The sequence below is a fragment of the Hypanus sabinus genome, chromosome 6 (assembly GCF_030144855.1).
Source record: "Hypanus sabinus isolate sHypSab1 chromosome 6, sHypSab1.hap1, whole genome shotgun sequence".
Taxonomy (NCBI): domain Eukaryota; kingdom Metazoa; phylum Chordata; class Chondrichthyes; order Myliobatiformes; family Dasyatidae; genus Hypanus; species Hypanus sabinus.
The window spans coordinates 62,833,390-62,848,823 of NC_082711.1; the positions used below are offsets into that span (position 1 = coordinate 62,833,390).

Here is a 15,434-nt window from a genome sequence, read left to right on the forward strand (position 1 = left end):
TGCTGCTATATGATTGGCTGATTAGATATTTGCAAGTGTACCTAATAAAATTGACACTAAGTGTGTTCAATTGAAATTATTAACCTGCTCAGTTGAGGAAAAACACCAGAGACACGAAATTACCTCTGAAACGGTTTTTATTCAGAGAGGAGTTCACAGCCCCACGCACTTCGGGCGTAAGGTAGCCAACTCTCAATTTGTCCGTTTACAAAGGTCATACTTATACCCAAAAGCAGGGTACTACATTCACAAATATGGTTACTGATTCAAATTCATTGATTGATTGGCTGTTGCATAGCTAAGCACGCAAAATACTTGGAATAAGTATAGACGCAAGCAAAACACTCGAAATAGGTATATAGCTCAGATACTTTGCCAAACACATTGTCTTGTGGTGGCAAGGTTCTCCTTTCCTTGTGGTTGCGATATCCTGTCTTGGCATTCTATTTTAGTTACCTGTTCTCTGTCCTCCTACACTTCCCCAATGATGTATTCTCTCCCTGGTCCTGTCTACATATTTTGCTACACTTACCCCTCGCCCACCCCTTTGTACCCCTTACCCTCTTCACATTCTCATTCCCTGCTGTGCTCATGAAATGATCACTAGTGTATACAACATACAAGTTTATATAAGTGTTTCTTGCCTCCGAAATAGTAACTAAGGTGTATAAATTACCTGCCTAAATTTTGAATGTGTTTTTTTTTATTTTAACAGTCTTTACTTCATGAAGTACATCAAGAGGGGATGCAGGTGTTGTCTCTTTCAGAATCACCACACCTTGAAGGACAACTGCAACCACTGGAGAATAACCCAAACTATTGGCTTCAGGAAAGGCAGGGACTTCTGGATGTTATACAGTCACTTAATGATGTACTTTCCAAAATTCAGGGCACTGGGGAAGCAAAGGTAAGGACACAGTATGTTAAAATAATTTTCCACAAGGGACCTGGGTGGGTATTCCATGCAGCATGGAAATTACCTTGTCCTTGCTGAGCCTGATTGCATTTTTCTGCATTAGGTCTATATCCTTCTACAACTTACCTAACCCATTACCTCCTCTGGCACTTCCTTTCAGATAAACACCATCCAATGAGTGGAAAAACGTGCCCCTCAGATTTCCTATAAATTTATCCACATGCACCTTACAGCAATATCTTGTAGTTCCAGATTCCCCTATCTTTTTAAAAGACTCTATTTAACCTTTCTATGCTCTCATAATTTTTGAAACCTCTATAAACCTTGGATTCATACGTACCACTGAAGAAAAAACATCCTTTCAAAATCTCTACCTTTAATTACTTTCTAATTTTCTGCATGTCCTGACCAAATTCTGTACATTACCCTCAAAAATTGCTGAAGAAATTTGTGTAATTTTTGAAGTTTTTTGAATTTTCCATTAAATCAGTTTTTGTTCTGTTTTGTTTGTAAACCTCTATCCTTCTGTCAAATATTCTAGCTAGCATGCATAACTGTTAAAGGAGAATTTCATCACACAAATTAATATTTTATCAGACATCAGCAGTAAGTGCAAGTGGGTCACTGCTGACGACAAATCCTTGCTTTAACAAATTCATCCAAAGCAAATAAGCTAAATGGATTTGTCTTTCTGTAGGTTACTTGCTCCACTAATTAACACAGCCGGACTTCTGAAGGTTAATTTGTCAGCATCTGTTTTCAAAGCCTTTTGCTTCAAATCTGTCCAACTGATATTAACATTCAGGCACCATTGAAATGTGGGCAGGTTCTTTCTCAGTGATGATCAAACAAAAAACAGTGCCTGTTACATAAGGGGAACATAAATTTGTCATAGTGCTATGGAATCCTCCATATCTCCTGAACAGGCAAATAGATACTTAGTTTAATGTCTTATCTGAAGGACCAAGTAGTGAAACTTATATCCTAAAGTATGTGGAAATGCTTGCAGATGATCAATTTATGGGGCTAAATATTTTTGAAATATCTATAAAGTTAGCTCTCGTTCATGGTAATATATCTAAGAGAGAGTAGAGTAATAGGTAAAAATGTAACATCTCTTACAGGCTTTATCTGCTGAAAACATCACAGACTGGCGACGCGAGCTACTGCAAGCTGTCCAGCATGTTTTTAATAAAGAACATGATGCCTTTATAATGGCTCTCCACGCACAGGCATCATCCCTGAATAATGTGGATGCAATGACGCTGTTGAGCTTGCTGAAAGAACAGGTATTTTCCTCTTACTTAATCGTGACTGGCATTGCAATTTTTGCAGAAGTAGCAAAGGCTGATCTGACCAAATCATGTCCATTAGAAACAATAATTTAAAAAGTGCTGTTGCTTTGAATTTGAAATAAAGACTGGGAATGCTGGAGATACTCAGCAGGTTAGTCAGGATTCCCTTTTATTTTAAATTTACAGTAACCTGCAGAATATCTTTTATTTCATAGTTTCAGCACAGTTTCTTTCTGCTTTCATTCAACTCTATTTGCATCTCCTCCAGATAAAACATCTGTAATTAATAAGCGTTTACATCCTCTTTGTTGGTAACTGTGCTATTCAGTGTCCGTTGTCCTCATCTTGTCACACATTCCTTCCTTCTCTGCAACTTAAAACACGTTTCTGCTTTTGAAGGAAGGAATTCAAGCTCACATGTAAATTGTTCTTCTTTCCATAGATGTGGCTTGACCCATTGTGTATTTCGAAGTTAATTTTTTCACTGTCTTTTCCATTCAAATTTTCTGCATGTCCTGGCCAAATTCTGTGTATTAGCCTTTAAAATTGCTGAAGCGTTTGAATATTTTTTGATGTTTTTCTAATTCTCATTTAAATCCATTTTTGTTCTTTTTAGTTTGTGAGCTTCTATCATTCTGTCAAATCTCCTAACCAGCATGCGTAACTATTATCTAGTGCCTTATACTTAGAAATTTACAAGTCTTCAGAAATCAGTAATTTACATTTAATGACAGATGATTTGTCAAATTAATGGTTCAGAAAAGCACAGTTCCAGAGCCAACCAGTGAAAGGGCCACCTTTGGCCTGGTATAGTGCAATAAAGTAGATGAGAGTAAACATAGGACTGCTAGAAAATGAGACTGGATAATACCGGGACAAGGAGATGGCAGATTAACTAAATAAGTATTTTGTATCATTCTTCACTGTGGAAGACAGAGAAGGGTGTTGAAGATGTTGAAGGGTGCGAGGGAAGAGAAGTGAGTGCAATTACTATTATAAAGGAGAAGGTGCTGAGAAAGTTGTAAGACCTAAAGGTACATAAGTCACCCAGACCAGATGAACCCCACCCAAGGATTCTGAAAGAGGTAGTGGTAGAGATTGTAGAGGCATTAGTAATGATCTTTCAAGAATCATTGGACTCTGGCATGGGTCTGGAGGACTGGAAAACTGCAAATGTCACTCCATTTTTTTAAGAAAGGAAGGAGGCAGCAGAAAGGAAATTATAGTCGAGTTAGCCTGACCTCAGTGATTGGGAAGATTTTGGAGTCAGTTGTTAAGGATGAAGTGATGACACAGGACAAGATAGGACAAAGTCAGCATGGTTTCCTTAAGTGAAAATCTTGTTTGATGAACCTTTTGGAGTTCTTTGAGGAGGACTGATGAAGGTTCTTGGCCCAATGCGTTGACTGTTTACTTTTCTCCATAGATGGTACCTGGTCTGATGAGTTCCTCCAACATTTTGTGTGTGTTGCCAGTCTGTGGAGAAACTTGGCAGCATCTGGGGAGGAGGGGCTGGGTAGCAGAAAGGAATTTTCAATGTTTTGATTTGAAACACTGCACCAGGAAACCCTGCTGCTCCTCTAGATTTGCCCAGATAAGCAACAACATGACAGCATAAAAATTGGAATATTTGAGCTGGCATAGATGCAGATAATTGTATTTGTTCATCTTCATCTGGCCTTAGGAAACTCAGAGGAGAGCAGATGTGCAACTTTTAATGACTGCAGATCGGAATAGCATGATGATGGAAATACGCGAACTTTGGTCTTACCTGCAAAGAGTCCAGCAGGGTGACAGGAAGCCCATTGATGTGCGAGAACACAGCACTCAAAGAAGTAAGGGGATTTTCTAAATGCATGCCTGATGTGATTAATCATATTTATAAGGTTAATAATTACACCTTTAAAACTGGAGTTGCTTGTTAATATTTTGTGTGGCATCACTGCTTCTTCTTTGTTACTGGTTTGGTAGTGGCTCTGATGATGTAGAGGAATATCAAATTCATGTCTCTGAGGCTTGAAAGGAGATGGCACAAAAGCTGGTGATTGTGTCAATAGGAACACAGTAAATATAACTCAGCTGTTTAAGAAGGAGGGAGATATAAAATACAAATTATGAGGTTGTTACTTACGGGTGTAGTAATAAGATAATTAGAAAATAGCCATTATTTAGCAGAATACATGCTGTTTTATGATGGGGCAACTGTATTTGGCAGATTATATATTTTAAGGGTAGAACGAACAATAAAAAAGGAAACCAGTGGATATTTGTATTTTTAGAAAGTCTATACTAAGGTGTTTCACAGTAACTGGCTGAACAAGATTGATGTTCATGAGACTGGAGCAAATATGAACAAACCATTTTCAGTGTTGTAGGAGTTGTGAATGAAATCGTACAAGGATCACTGGTCTTGAGCTATTCTCAATATTATGTCAACAACTTGAAAAAGCAAAATATATGCAAGTTTGTTTTTAATACAGATCTAATGAGAAAGTAACCTCTGAGAAGAATATATTAATGCTACCCCAAACAGTACCACCCTGATAGGCCCATTGTTTCCACATCTCTCCCCACTGAATTTCTGTCTTCATACAGTATCTGGACATCATCCTGTCTCCCTTTATCTAGTCCCTTTCCAATTATATCCAGGACACATTTCACACCCTGCACAATTTGGGTAACTTCCTATTCCATGGTTCTTACCAGCTCATCTTTACCATGGACGTCTGGTCTCTTGCAGCTCACAGTTCCTTTAGGAAAGTCCGAAAACTTTCTGTTTCTTTCTTGAACAAAGACACAACCAGTTCCCCTTCACTAACTTTCTTGTCCACCTTGCAGAACTAATCTTTCCTCTCACTTTCTACAGGTCCAAAAAGCAGACTTGGAGACTTGCATGGGCCCTGGCTTTGCCTTTCTGTTGGTTGGCTAAATTGAATTGGCCTAGGTCTAAGCCTATTACAGCTCCTTTACTCACCCTACTCCACCCTCAATTCTTTCTCCTGTACTTGTGCAGAAATCATCAATTTCATTACCTGCACCACTAACTTCCACCCTGCCAACAGATTCCCCTAGATCATCCCTGAAATTCCTTTTCCTTTTTTTGATCTCACTGTCTCCATCACAGATGATAGATACCACCGACATCTTCCATAAACCCACGGTCTCCCTCAGTTACATATGTCAATTTTACTTCCTCCCCCTCCTGCCCCCTGTAAGGACAGTGCTCCCTTTTCTCAATTTCTATGTCTGCCACATCTGTACTCAAGATGAGGCCTTCTGCTCTAAAGCTTCTGAAATGTTCTCCCACTAAAAGTGTGCCTTTCTCTCTGCCACTGTTGATGTAGCCCTCATGTATATTCATTCAGAGTCCCAGATGTCTGCTCTGACCCCTCTCCAGTCTCAACTCAACCCTATATGATCATGTCTATCCATCTGCATCTCTCCCTCCCCACCCCATCCCCAGGTCTTTTCACAGAGGACTCCGTTATGTGCCCATGCCTCCTCTCCCACCCTTTTCTATCCCCTGTAACCAAAGGAGGTGTAACAGAAAAGTAAATGGAGGGACTAAATGAATCATTCTCAGTTTAGCAATCTGCCACTGGCTATGGAAACTAAATGGTACATGTTCTTGTTTGCTGATGATCCTCAGCAGATGGATTTCTGTGTATAGAGGAGCATGTAAAGAAGCTTTAAAGATTACAGGCAGGCCAAGTGAGCAAGGAAGAACATGAGGTCATCCATTTTGATGTACATAACAGAAAAGCAGAGTATTTTTCCTATCATGACAGTGGATCATATTGATAGTCAGGGTAACCTGGAAGTGCTTTGCACAGTTCATTAAAACCCAAACCATTCTATTGTAGGTAGCCTTTATTTTGAAAAAAATTGAATACATCAGTAAAAGAGTCTTTGTAATTGTGTGGGCCTTGGTGAAGGCACCCCTGCAGTATTGTGTGCAGTTTGATTTCCTTACCTTTGAAATAATTTCCTTACCCAAGTCTTTGTAGTGAAAAGCACAGCAAAGGTTCATTAGACTGGTTTCAAGGTTTGCTGTATGTGGGAAACTTCAGTAGGCTAGAAGAATAAGGGATCTCACTGAAGCTTATAAAATTCTGAAAGAGCTGGAGAGGTGGAAGGTATTTCCTGTGGCCGAGGACTGTAGGGCTTAGAATAAGGGCTGTCCATTTCAGACTGAGATGAGAAGTTTCTGTACTAAAAGGACAGACAATGCTTGGATATCTCTACCTCAGAAGGCTGTGATGTTACAGATAGGTTTCCAGTCAATAAAGGAATAGAGGGATATAGGGATAGTGCCAGAAGATATCACTGAAACAGACTTAATTTTAATGAATCGTATTTAATTAATAATACCTTTTATCTGGCACAATTGAAGATCTGGCTAACCTATTCTTCCTATTTCATACGTTATTAACTATATTGGTATCTCAGGATGTTTTTACTAAAAGCAATGGCCTGATGTACTTTATTTGCTTTTAGTGGAATTACTAGAAAACAATCTGAAGCAGAAGCAGGCTCAGATTCTAACATTACAAATGGAATTGACTACACTGAAGGCACAGGGGCCTGAATTCCAAGACCATCTGAATTCGGAGAAGATGCTGCTGGCAGAATTGAAAAATGAGCTTTCTCAAACAAAACTGGAACTTGAAACCACACTTAAGGCACAGCACAAACACTTTAAAGAGTTGGAGATGCTGAGGTAATCAAGTGTCCATTATATTCAAATTGTCAATGTGAGGGTAAAGTGGAGACCAAGTGGATGGATTTTAGAGTTTTAACAGGAATTGTACATCTGCAGAGAATTTGAAATTCATTTTCACTTTATTTAACTTCTATATCTCGTATTCTCTCAGCTAAGGTTGATATTGTTTGTATAACTTGATTACTTTCAGTACAGATCTCACATGTGTTCTGGCAATCAGTGGTGTTCATACCAGTGTATTTAACTTCAAGTTGATTTATGCATTTTTGAACCTGGTGCTTTTGGATGATCTTCTCCAAAATCAGCAGAGTAGTTATATAATTAGTGTTGTTCATCAGAATGTACAGATTTTTCACAGCATTTGGAATAAAATAACTTTTTATTGGCTATTTGCATATTTTAGGGTTGAGTTAACTGACAAGGCAGCTGCTGTAGAAACGCTAAATGCTGCACTGGCAAATGAACAGAAGAGGTCACAGGAACTGGAATGGGCAATGGAAAAAGAAAAGCATAAACTAGATAGAAAAGAAGAGCACGACCGAGAAGAACTGGAGGTTTGGATGTTTTTGTTGTCTCAGACATGATTCATGGAAGCAGAGCACTGATGCATAATATCTTATTGACTGCCACCTTCTCCTATCTTGACTCCCAATGCCAGACTAAATATATATTTAATTGAGTTTTAGAATAAGCCATGTTGTCTGGGCATTAGGTCCTCTGGTTGTTGGGTACGTTAAATTTATGCACAGGAGCAAGAGTAAGCAATATGGCCTATCAAAGCTGTTCCACTATTCAACAGAATATTTGCTGATTTTGTGCCTCATTCCCTTTCCAGCGTAAACCCAGAGTCATAAGACACAGAAAAGGCAGTGTGGTCCACCGTGACAATGCCACCAACAAATGCCTCTTTTCCAGCATTCAGCCTGTGTTGTGCAATGGCAATGCATGTGCTTATCTAAATACACCACCATTCACTCTCACCCCAGCTCAAAGTAAAGTTCTTCACTCTACACCCTATCTATCTATATCTATACCCTCTTTACAGCTGTGTATTTTTCAGTAAGTTAACCTCACAATCTTCCCTGCTATACGAAAAACAAATGTAGCTTGTCCACTCTCTCCTCATAGCTAAAAGGTTTTACCCTGGACAACATTCTGGTGAATATTCTCAACACTCCCTCCAGTGTAATCACATCCTTTATTTTGAATGGTGTCCAGTAACTGTGTAGTTCTCCAGCTTGTACCATTACCTAACTACTCTTTTATGTTGCAGCACAGTTAATGAAGGCCTTTTTAGCCACCTTATCTACCTGTGCTGCTTCCTTCAAAGATCCTTTAACAAAGGTCCCTCTGTCCTCAGTACTTCTCAAGTCCTACAATTCATTGTGTAGATCCAGCCTTGTTAGTCTGAACAAAATGCATCATCTTCCATTATTTCAGAATTAAATTCCATGTTCCATTATGTTTCCTATTTTCCTAATTCAAGATATCATCCTGTAGACAAAGAACCCCTTCACCCCCATTCTCAACAATGCCACTGATTTTGATGTCTTCTGTGAATTTACTGATCTTGCTCTTACGTTCACATCTGGATCACTAATACATTTAACAACTAGCAACATTGATATCCTGCTGGTCACTAATTGCAGAAACAAGTGAGCATTCTCTGCTTCTGAAGGTATTTTACTGGTCCAATTTGCCAAAGTGCACTAGATTCCATGGGTTATATTTTGGATCAGTCTCCCATGTGGGACCTTGTGAAGGGTGTTACTCAAACCCAGATAGACTATTATCACTACATTGCCTCTTGGAAAAAAATAAATCAACTTAGTTGGATCTTCCGATTTCTCTTAGCAACCCAAAATCTGTCATTTTCCGCTGTACCTGTGCCCAGTAAATAAGCGTGCAACTGAACTTAGAAACAGAAATTCTAAAGACTTCTGCAGACTTTGCCTTCAGGATATTTCTTATTTTAACTTTGAATGCTCCAACTGCTTAAAACAGATGTATTCTCTGTCCCTGGCTTTGGTTGTAGATCCATCCATCTTCTCAGTTCCAGCCACTCACCTCACCACGTACCCAGTCCTTGGTTCCAACCACACGTCCCTCACCCACTCCATCAATCACAAACATCCATAGAACCTGCTTCTCAATTCCGGTTGCACACACAACTTCATCTCGTCCCCATCTTATACTTTTTAATGATGGCATACAATCTGTGATACTAACCAATGAATCTACAGCAAAACCATCCTTGGTGAAGGCTGATGTCATTCCCCAATGTTCTCCTCAGTTCTTCTTGCTATAATGTTTCATCTTATCTTCAAAGACCTTATTGTGACAGTACTTGCTCTTCAAACCTGATGAAAGGCTTTTCATCCTGTGGTTACTACGCTCCAGAATCAAGATCTCTCCAGATGAGATACAGTGTACAGCCAATATGTGCATTTGTGCATGCTCAGATGCATTTTCTCAAAGCCTCTGAAGAAATGTAGTATTCCTACTGACTCTGAAGACTCCCTGTCACATAACCACTCAAAGTAGAGAAGGATAACATGGGATGGTATTGAGAATATTGCCCTAAGCATCATAAACACAAAAAACCCTGCACATGCATCACCTCATAAACTACCCTCCCTTCTGTCCATTCAGCCATGACCTGACCTTTGGATAGCTGTGAATCACGCATAAGCCTCAGTATCAACATTAGAAGTTACAAGAATGAGAGGCACTTAGTCATTCTTAGTCCCAAAGAACTGCCAGACAAAAAGTACCATCTCAGTAATGTTTGCTTTGTAAGCCACTTAAATTTGATATTGACAGATCTGTTTTGTGCCTCATCTTGATTGGTTCTTATGAACCAGTATATCAAGATTCTTGTGTGTCAACATACCAGTTTGTCAACATTTCATGCTTTTCTGTTCTTTATAACAAAGTGCATGAGCTCATATTTTCTCACAGCATTATCTCATCAATAGCTGTTGTGAGCTTTACAAACTTAACAAAAGAAATAAGGAAAGTCCAAATGGTCCATCCTGCTACACCTTGTCCACTCCTTGAGCACACTAGTTTCTGTCATCAAACCTTAGGATTTATTACACTCTGTCTTTCCATTTAAGCAAATAGAAATTGCATGTAGCTGAGGGGCCTGTTTTAACTTCTGGGTGATATCACTAATTACAACTTATCTATGGACCTTATAAATTCTGGGTCTGTTTATCAACAAATCTGTATAAAATAAATAATATTAAAATTTAGAGATTTTAATAATAATTTTGGAAGGGAGAATGAAAAGCTTTCATATGTAATTAATGCTTGCAACTAATTTGAGAACAGAAAATACATAAGATTATCTTTAGTTAATTAGATAATCTTTTTAGATAATTAGATAATCCCCATCAAGAATGGATGTCCAATCCTTATACACTTCAATTCCCCATCAGGAAGTCCTCAAAGTACTCCACTACTTTCTTGACAATAGACCTCACCAGTTCCTCAACGCCACCACACTCCTCCGGTTGGTGGAACTGGTACTCACATTTAATAACTTCTCTTTCGGCTCTTCCCACTTTCTGCAGACCAAGGGTGTACCTATGGGCACTCGCATGGGCCCCAGCTATGCCTGCCTCCTTGTGGGTTATGTGGAACAACCTATGCTCCAAGTCTATACTGGTACTGCTCCCCAACTTTTCCTCCGCTACATTGACGACTACATTGGTGCTGCTCCCTGCACCCATGCTGAGCTTGTCAATTTCATCGACTTTGCCTCTAACTTTCACCCAGCCCTCAAATTCACTTGGTCCATCTCGGACACTTCTTTCCCCTTCCTCGATCGCTCAGTCTACATCTCTGGAGACAGACTGTCCACTGACATCTTCTATAAACCCACTGACTCCCATAACTACCTTGATTATACCTCTTCCCACCCTGCCAAATGCAAAAATGCTATTCCCTTTTCCCAGTTCCTCCGTCTCCGCTGCATCTGGTCCCAGGATGAGGCTTTCTGTTTCAGGACATCTCAAATGTGCTCCTTTAAGAATTGTGGTTTCCTTTCTGCCGTCAACAATGATGCCCTCACCTCCTCCATTTCCTGCACTTCGGTCCTCACCCCATCCTCCCGTCACCACAACAGGGACCGTGTTCCCCTTGTCCTCACCTACCACCCCACCAGCCTCCGGATCCAGCATATTATCCTCCACAACTTCCACCACCTTCAACAGGTCCCCACCACTAAGCACCTTTCCCTCTCTACCCCTCTCTGCTTTTCGCAGGGATCGTTCCCTCCGTGATTGCCTGGTCCACACATCCCTCCCCACAGATCTCCCACCTGGTACTTACCCCTGCAAGCGTAAGTGCTACACCTGTCCCTACACCTCCTCTCTTACCACCACTTAGGGCCTCAAACAGTCCTTCCAGGTGAGGCAACACTTCACTTGTGAGTCTGTTGGGGTCATCTATTGCATCCGGTGCTCCCAGTGCAGCCTCCTCTACATCGGAGAGACCTGACGCAGATTGGGGGACCGCTTCATCGAGCACCTCCGCTCCATCCGCCACAACAGACAGGATCTCCCAGTTGCAACCCACTTCAACTCTGCTTCACATTCCCATTTGGATATGACCATACATGGCCTCCTCTACTGCCATGATGAGGCCAAACTCACGTTGGAGAAGTAACACCTCAAATACTGTCTAGGTAGTCTCCAGCCCCTTGGTATGAACATCGAATTCTCCAACTTCTGGTAATTTCCTCCCTCTCCCTTCCCCCATCTCACTTTCACTCTGTCTCCTCTTCCAGCTGCCTATCACCTCTCTCATGAGTCTGCCTTCTTCTACTACACATAGTGCTTTCTCTTTCCTTCTTCACCTCTCCTGCCCATCCCCTCCCTGTTTCCCCTCCCCCACCCCTTGATCTTTCCTCTGATTGGTTTTTCACCTGGCACCTTCCATCCTCCCCTCATCTTCTTTATGGGGCCCCTGCCCCCTCCTTCTTCAGTCCTGACGAAGGGTCTCGGCGCGAAACGTTGACTGCTCATTTCAACGGATGCTGCCCGACCTGCTGAGTTCATCCAGCTTGTTTATACGTGTTGATTTGATCACAACATCTGCAGAGTACTTTGTATAATCTTTTTTATCTTTGAAATTATTTTTAGATAATTTGCTGCATTTGTCTTGTAAATTCATCCAGGCACCTGTATGTGATGAGAGGTTTCTTGTATATTGATGCTGCCTGTCACATAGAATAACCCATTCATCCTACTTAGGTACTTGAATATTATTTAAACTGATTATTTAATCTATTCATTTATTTTCATTCAGATTGGATCATTTATTTATTTCCTGCCATATATTTGAATATAGAAAACTTTGCTTGTATCTTTTTTGAAGAATGGTAAAGTAATACTTTTTAAATATGTATTTACAGGGTATGGACATTTCTGGTTATAACAGCATTTATTATCCATCCCTAATTTTGAAGAGGCTTTTAAGAGCTAACCATGTTAGTGGCTTTGGAATCACATATAAACCAGATCAAAAAAATGAAGAACACTAACAAATATAACTATCTGGCAGCATTATGGTTACTGTTACTGAGCCAACCTTTCCTGAAAATGAATACCAGATTTACTTAATTAGCTGCCAACAGGTGGAACTCTATGTTGCATCTCTGGATAAGTGGTCCAGATGTTGGCTTCAATCTACTGCTTATAGTATAAAGTTGTTAAATATACAGAATTTAGAAAATTAATATATAACTTAAAGAAATAGAGTGAACCAGAAAACCGTATTCCTGTTTAATTTCAGGATTTGAAGTTGGCACTTGAGGATCACAAGAGGAAACTTTTGAAGTTGGAGTGTGCTTTGGAAAAGGATCGGGAAACGATAAGTGAGCTGAGACAGAGCATGGATTCTGAGAAAGCCCAACATAAAGCTGAACTGTCTCAGGAGAGAAGTCGCATCACTGAACTCCAGGTTATTTTAGATGCTGAGAAATCTAGAGCTTCTGAGTTAACCAGCGCACTTGAACAAGAACGTCAATTCTCCAAACAACTTCAGAGTGCAGAGGAGATGCAGGAAGCAATGCGGAAACCATCAGGGAAGTCTTCTGAGGCACTGATTAGGGAGCTGCAGAAACAGCTAAATGATCAGCGTAACCGTACAGTGGAGTTAGTGAGTGAGATGGAAAGGTACAAACTCGAATCGCTTCAGTTGAGGCAGCGTCTTGAGGAGCAGCAACAGATTCATAGGAAATCTCTGTTAAAAGAGCAGGAATCTCACAGACTGGTTTTGGAGAAAGTGGGCTCCTTACAGCTACAAGCAAAGGAACTGCTACAACAACTGGAGAACGAAAAATGTGAAGTTTTAAAATTACAAAGAGAGGAGGGGAAATTGAAAGAAGCTCTTCTAGCATTACAGGGAAGTGATCAAATAGGGAGTCAAAAAGAAACAGAACGTCAATTGGAGACAAATGTTTCTGAGAAAATTCATCGGACGGAGGTATGCTCTACAAACTTAGTCATTGTTTTCTGCAACCTCCTCGACTAAAATTGTTATTTCAAACAATTTTAATGTGTAGAGATTTCACTAAATATTTTCAGGAATGTATGCAAGAGGGATTGAAGCATTGATTAATGATCTAGATGTTTATTTTCACGTGTGCTGCTGTTGTCCACAGAATCTCCAGGTAATGGGATGAATCAGCCAGATTTACTGCTCAGACCACTGCTATGATCATTTGTATCATACATAATTACAGAGTGGAATAGAGCCTAATCCTGCCCTTGTGCTGCATTCATGTAAATAGGCTGCTCTCTGTCTCTCGAGTTATTTGTAAATATAGACTAATATAAATAATGACGAGTAAGGTACTGGAGCACAGTAGGTGCTTGTGGAACTGATTCTTCAATATGCCTTTTCATCTTTTTAAGAGGATTGGTATGAAATACAAAGTGAAAGATATAAGATAAATCAAATTGAAAGCAAGGTAAAAATGCTGGAAAAGTCCAAATGAATATAGTCGTGCACTGTAATGGTTTGCTGAATATGGCTTCCAGCAAAGGCAGAGAGTTCAGCATTCCATCCAAAAATACAAACTTGTCTCTTATTAAGTAATGTTTGCTACTTAACAAAATCAAATACTGAGCTGCAGCATTAATTATCAACTATAATCAGTTGATGGTGAGGTGCAATTATCTTATGTAATCCCAAGAAAAATCTTTAAAAAAAATAAATTATATTTATATGTCTCTCCAGACAGCTATTCATGAAAGAATGGCAAAATTGTCCTTGCAAAAGAGCTGACATTTTGTTAATACTGTTGGTATGTTTTATACAGTTTTAAAATAGCTCAGTTATGCAACAGCAAAATCAATTTAACCTATATGGATACTGACTGGAGACTAGATCAATAAATCTGTTACAAAATTGATGACAATTAATTTTTTTATCAGTTGCTCTCAGGTGAAACAGTCAGTTACTATGTGCTAAATTCATGGCTTTGATGGCTTAATACCAGTTTCAAGTGTCTTAAATACTGTTGGAGCTGCAGGTTTGAAATGTTTTCCATTACGTTATATCTATCTAATTTGAGGCAAAACATCTGTAGTAATAATAAAAATAGTTTATAGTTATTTGACATATTCAGTAATATTTTGAAAAAATATTGTTCATATTTTGTCATTTATTTTACTACATATGGTTTGGCAATGATTGGTGCAGGTTTATTTTGGTTTTGTGGGATAACAGAGATGAGCAAGTTGTAGAGTTGTCGGTCTCTCTTGCTCTCAGTTATCATGCTCTCTTTATTAAACCTGAATAAGAAAATGAAACAGAACACTGAAAGAAACTATCTTGGGCCAACTGGCAGTCACAGATCAGAGCTAATAATTGAAACAATTCCCTTATCCTACCAAGCAATTTCCTTCACCCATGAACTTCTCTTTTCTACGTTGTGTATTCATTTAGCTTCCCCCTTGCTGACCAACTCTAGCAAAATCCGTGCATTTTCATTCATTTCTTGTTTTTATCTGACCCCAGTTGTAGAGTTTTTGACTCTATCAGTTAATTTATTGGGCTTTGATCTCAGTTGTGCTTCTTAAAATTGTGGAATTAAACTGAAAGGTCTAATAGAGACACAGAAAGTTGTTTTTACTTCCTTTAAGTGTAATAATATAGGCGTGGTTGTTTTTGTCAATGGCAAAGGTAATTGTAGTTACTGATGAAGAAAATCTGTGCTAGAAGTCCAGTAGTATGTTGATTCCAGTAGTTCCAGTATAAAATACAAAAATACTGAGCCAGTCGAACGGTTTTCAAAGTCACAGTAAATAGTAATGCTGGCAGTCAAAAGACAAGTTTGGTTGCCATGTCACTGATGCTCTCAGAAGTGATCAGAGGAGGCTGCTTGGAAAAAAGAGAAGACAGAGAACTCTTTCTTGGTCTGTGTGGGATGGGGAGAGTTGGGAATGGTTGCTGGAAACCTGAGTAGGCTTCTTCATGGGCTTTG

General features: G+C 39.5%; 1 protein-coding gene across 4 annotated transcripts in view; it reads left to right on the top strand.

Moving 5' to 3' along the window:
- Positions 1–15,434, top strand: part of akap9 (A kinase (PRKA) anchor protein 9) — a 208,072-nt gene that overhangs the window by 177,353 nt on the left and 15,285 nt on the right. For all 4 annotated transcript variants that reach the window (XM_059972268.1, XM_059972269.1, XM_059972271.1 and 1 more), the window contains 6 exons: positions 716–907; positions 2,041–2,205; positions 3,896–4,046; positions 6,709–6,931; positions 7,338–7,488; positions 12,737–13,429. In XM_059972268.1, coding sequence (XP_059828251.1) covers positions 716–907; positions 2,041–2,205; positions 3,896–4,046; positions 6,709–6,931; positions 7,338–7,488; positions 12,737–13,429 — 1,575 coding nt within the window. The remainder of the gene's footprint in view (positions 1–715; positions 908–2,040; positions 2,206–3,895; positions 4,047–6,708; positions 6,932–7,337; positions 7,489–12,736; positions 13,430–15,434) is intronic.